The 4,894-nt window shown below is 36.9% G+C and overlaps 1 protein-coding gene across 3 annotated transcripts in view; it reads right to left on the reverse strand.

Annotated features, from left to right (window-relative positions):
• Positions 1-168: 168 nt before the first annotated feature.
• The window catches only part of LOC109581527 (uncharacterized), an 11,453-nt gene continuing 6,727 nt past the window's right edge, over positions 169-4,894 (reverse strand). Inside the window, exons 3-14 of one of the 3 annotated variants that reach the window (XM_019995711.1) lie at positions 4,191-4,299; positions 3,594-3,684; positions 3,392-3,513; positions 3,132-3,231; positions 2,907-3,017; positions 2,649-2,768; positions 1,356-1,450; positions 1,099-1,204; positions 955-1,037; positions 595-741; positions 481-522; positions 169-361 (exon numbers count right to left, since the gene is read on the reverse strand). In XM_019995711.1, coding sequence (XP_019851270.1) covers positions 187-361; positions 481-522; positions 595-741; positions 955-1,037; positions 1,099-1,204; positions 1,356-1,450; positions 2,649-2,768; positions 2,907-3,017; positions 3,132-3,231; positions 3,392-3,513; positions 3,594-3,684; positions 4,191-4,299 — 1,301 coding nt within the window. In that variant the 3' untranslated portion in view covers positions 169-186. Of the gene's footprint in view, positions 362-480; positions 523-594; positions 742-954; positions 1,038-1,098; positions 1,205-1,355; positions 1,451-2,648; positions 2,769-2,906; positions 3,018-3,131; positions 3,232-3,391; positions 3,514-3,593; positions 3,685-4,190; positions 4,303-4,894 lie in introns of all 3 variants that reach the window. The other 2 variants (XM_019995709.1, XM_019995710.1) reach the window with 2 other exon arrangements.

Genomic DNA, 4,894 nt, shown 5'->3' on the forward strand with positions numbered 1-4,894 from the left:
GAGAGAGAGAGAGAGAGAGAGAGAGAGAGAGAGAGAGAGAGAGAGAGAGAGAGTTGTAACATTATAGTGTACATGTATAGTACCATATGGTGATATGGCAGACAATTCTTTATAGTAAATGTATGTAGTACGCAAACAACAACACTTTACAGTGTATAGAGCCCCATATGGTAAATAAAAATGCTTTTATAGTGTATAGTAGTGCCATATGGTGACTGGTACTTTTATAGTAATGGTAAACATGTCGGTGAGCATAAAACTTACGCTAACACTAAGCTGTTGACTGCTAGACCTGATCATGTTTAGTATCCTAATGGAGACAGAGTCAGAAACAGACAACTGCCTCTGCTGGTTAACTTGCCTATAATGAAGGAAAGAGGAAAGAAAATATGGAGAGGGAGAGAGAGGAGGGTGAGAGAGGGGGGGGGAAGACAGGAAGGGAGGATACAGTTTACTCAGAACAAAGTAACTTAAACTCACTTCAAAAGTGAAGTATACCACAACTCCTTCAATTGAGGATCACTATAAAGAAAAATACAATCATATCACATTATCAAGATAAAAATAAAATTAAATTAATAATAATAATTTTACCTGAAGAGAGCAATGTAATTAACGATGGGCCAGCCGATGGTGAATGCTGACTCATGCTGCGACGATGCATCATGTACAGACTCTGATACCCAGACCTCAGACAGACGGAGCCGGTTCTTGAGTTTAAATACTCTCTGATGCTGAGTCCTGCAATGAATCAATCAATAGCTTTATACGTACAATGTACATATAATGTATGTATATGTGTACATGTACAATGTAGCTGCTTCTGAAAAATCTGTGATCAAAATAAGCTCAAAATTTCTACATTTGAAGCCATTGCTGTTAAAAGATAACGTAAGGACAAGTACATGTACAGTGGCTTGAAGCTCAAACTTAACATAATTCTAAAGTCTATACCTTGATGATTTTCCAGGCTTTGCAATGATAAGTAAATCACTGAAGAGGAACAAATAACGATCTTGTTGCTGGTGCTTATTAAACTGTAACAATGATAAAATAAATAAAAATTGACAATAAATAAATTATGTGACTGCAACTCACTCCAAGGAGTTTGACTGGTCCTTCTAGAATGTAGAGTCTCTGAGCTTTCCTGTACGAGGGTATTGAGGAGACTGGGTGATTATCAGTGTGTTCAGGAAGATGTGAACTATAAAGAATGGGAAAGAGAGAGAGAGAGAGAGAGAGAGAGAGAGAGAGAATGTATAAACACATTAAAGTATATACTCTTGAGGAGAATAAAGCAAAAGAGAGAGAGAGAGGGGGGGGGAGAGGGGAGAGAGAAAGCATTAAAAATATACTTTGATTTTTGTCTGGTAGGAGTTAGTGCCGAAGAGGACTTGCTAACTGGTGGCTGTGCATGACTCAAACTTCTTGATCTCTTTGGAGTTGATGCCTATACACAAGTACACAAAGGATCATATACACAATATCAGTATCAGTATCATTGTGATACAGACATTAACAATCTCAAGCCATCATTAAGAGGCAAACAATAAATGAAGAGAAGAGATCAATACAAATATCTATGGTATGTCAGTAAATGTGTGTGTGCTGTGCACATCCAATACAAAGAAGATATGCAAGTCTAGACCCATGGATATCATGGTATGCATATACACATAAAGAAATGCAGTAATTATTCAAAGAGTATTTACAGTGCATTGTAACACATACAGTAACAGGACATGTAGTCTTACTCTAAAGGATTGTATGGTACATGTACATGAACATGCATGCCATTTAAAAATTTGCTTGTGAGAGTAATTGTACTACTTTAATTGATGTTAGTAAAAGGATGCTGACTACTACTATGTGTACATGAATGCTTTGGCATAAACAAATCATTATCAGATACAGAACTCTCACATGAAACTCGGTGAGTCAACAATTAGCAAAGATTCTATACCCAATTAGACACTTAATTGAATACAATGACTGAGATATGGTATCATTATGCGACCCTAAAATCTTTACGGGAGGCCAGCAATGTCTTTAAATGAGGATACACCATCAACAACAACAGAATGGAATTCACCTTTTAGAAGGCATTAAAACTATTAAGAAGAACATACACTGCAATACTATTAATATAATTCCTAACACGTACAAAGCTTCAAGGACTCAATGCTATAATGTACATGTACATGCATGTACACATATACATGTACATGTCACCTATTGTTGAGTGGTTGCATGCAAACAGAATCAGCCATAGCTCTGAGCTATAAACGAAATTGGCACAATAATCTCATGGCACTTGCAAACACAGCCGCTGGGTAAGATAAGGAATTATAGAGTAACAACATGTTTACATGTACCACAATACATACATGGATATAGGCCATAATTGCACGTAACGAACGAAATTAGAAAATGAGCAGTTGTCTTTAAACAATGAGATGTATATAATAAGACCACAGTCAAAACATCCATTACAATAATGAATTAGTGAATAGGATACATGTATACATGTACAAATTACTACATGTACCGTGAATGTGTCGATATGTATACATTACATGTACATGTATACTTATACATGTATCGTTCAGAAGTATCATGAGTTACATGTACAGTATGTTTTTGCTTACGTCCATCATGTCAAGTTTTTCAAAGAGGAACAGCTCATCATTTGGAAAGTGGAGTTGGACTTGTTCCAGTTTTGATTCGTTTTGCAGGTAAAGTAACTCATCAGCCCTCGCTTGTATGATCTAATGTAAACAAAAAGTCATTTCAAAACAGCAAACATGTGACACGTACATCTACACAAGTACTTCACAAATACATAAATGTACATGCACATTATCCTTATCCTTCTCTCCCCTCTCTCTCTCTGTTATGGTCCCTACTTCTTCAGTTCTGGCGACAGTGACTCTTATATTTTGATAGTCTGGATGATTACGATGTGTCAATGCTAGCAATTGAGTCAAATATCTCTTGTAATCCGACACTCTCTGAACCTAATGTACAAAAAACAAGACATTGTTAGACTTAATGCATTGAGTGCATCAAAGGATCAATAAATGAGCTTATCTCTCTCTCTCTCCCTCCCTCCCTCCCCCTCCCTCTCTCACTGGTAAGAGCATTAGTGATTCCAGTGTGTGCATTGCTGCTCCTCTCTTGATGTCCAAGAACTTGCTAAATGACTCGTCTTTCTTCATCTGCTTCAACAAACTACAGACAAGAACACCATAGCATGCAATAAAACATAAATACATGTACAGTACACCATATCATGCTACAGTAATACATCATAATACTGTTGTGTTTATAAATGTATGCATATACAATGTACATGTAATAGGATGATTGCTATTGGTTTCAGTTGACTCACTTCATTGCTAGAGTGTAGCTCTGTGCATATTCAATGTACATCTCCCAGTATGATGGATACTGTGTGAAGAGGCCACCAATGAGTGTAGTGTTAGTGTTCCATGACTTTACTGCCAACTCCAACTGTTTGTTTGTGTGTGTGTGTTTGTGTGAGAGAAATAATAATGAAGTCACACAGGATGATGGACTACATTGACACTTGCCTCAGAGAAGAAGTTCATCAGTAGATCACACAATCGGCTCAAAGGAACAAACAGAGTGTTCATATCAGATTGTGAGACGCCCCAATGTCTGCTTCAAGAGAATTGAGAAAGAGAGAGAGAGGGGGAGAGAGAGGGAGAGGAGGAGGAGGAAAGAGAGAGAATAAGTCAAAGGTGCAAGATGCTAGCAAGAGAGTAAACAACTCTAAAGATATTTCATTAAGAGTATCATCAAAAGACATTAGAGAAAGCCCATGGACACGATTAGAATGTCATGCTCCAATGAATATTATTAACATGTTGTGATCAGAGCCAGTATTCTCTCACACCATAATGGAACATTCACGGCACTATTAGGATAATCATAGACCATGAATGAGAACAGTGCATTGCTGGAAGTCTATCATATCTGTCTTGCATACAAAGTCAAAGAATTCCAGTCAGTAGTGACCCCAAAAGAATCAATACAATGAATAGGTATACAAACAATATAAACAATTTCACAGTTCACACGCATACACAATGTACTAATAAATGTACATAAATGGACATGATAATGATTCAATGCATCGTACATACATGTACATGTACATTGTATACCTCATTGGGTCTATGTAGATGTCAAATATATTCTTGAGATGTTCAAGGTAAGCGTCCTCAGTACGAAAGAGCTCCCTCACAATAGCTAACCGTTCATCCCCACCACTGTCTTCTGTAAAGAAAGAGATAATAATAATAACAATAATAACAATAACAATAATAATAATAATAATGTTATTAATAAAAGAAAGAGGGGAGGATTGATTGGTAAAGGAAAGAAGGCAAAGGACAAAGTGACAAGGTTCACTGGAGGCGAAATAAAGAGAGTGACGCATTACCTCATACCAAAGGCTATAGGAAATGATGCCTCTGCTAGTAATCCAACCCACACTATACCAACATGATACATTACAATGTACCCTCCAGTGTCAAAATAGAATGCGATCATATGCACACAACGTAAATGAATCACTAATCAATCTACGTCACTGCCCTGTATATTGGCAGTCATGAGTTTAATGAACATCAACAATGATTAAACAATGACACAAGTTCAAATGGTTGAAGGTCATCAATTGATATACAAACAATGAAGCTCTTCCTCAGTGCATACATTGCATGCCAGGATTCATAAGAATGATGTGTGCAGAGGAATAGATTAAATTAAACTTCCCTTCTCCCCCTACCCTCCATTCTATGATATGCAAAACATGTTTTGAACTACATGTACAATGTATTATACAACAACCTGTCCAACAATCCTA

Source organism: Amphimedon queenslandica, unplaced genomic scaffold, assembly GCF_000090795.2.
Source record: "Amphimedon queenslandica unplaced genomic scaffold, v1.1 AMPQUscaffold_13435, whole genome shotgun sequence".
NCBI lineage: Eukaryota > Metazoa > Porifera > Demospongiae > Haplosclerida > Niphatidae > Amphimedon > Amphimedon queenslandica.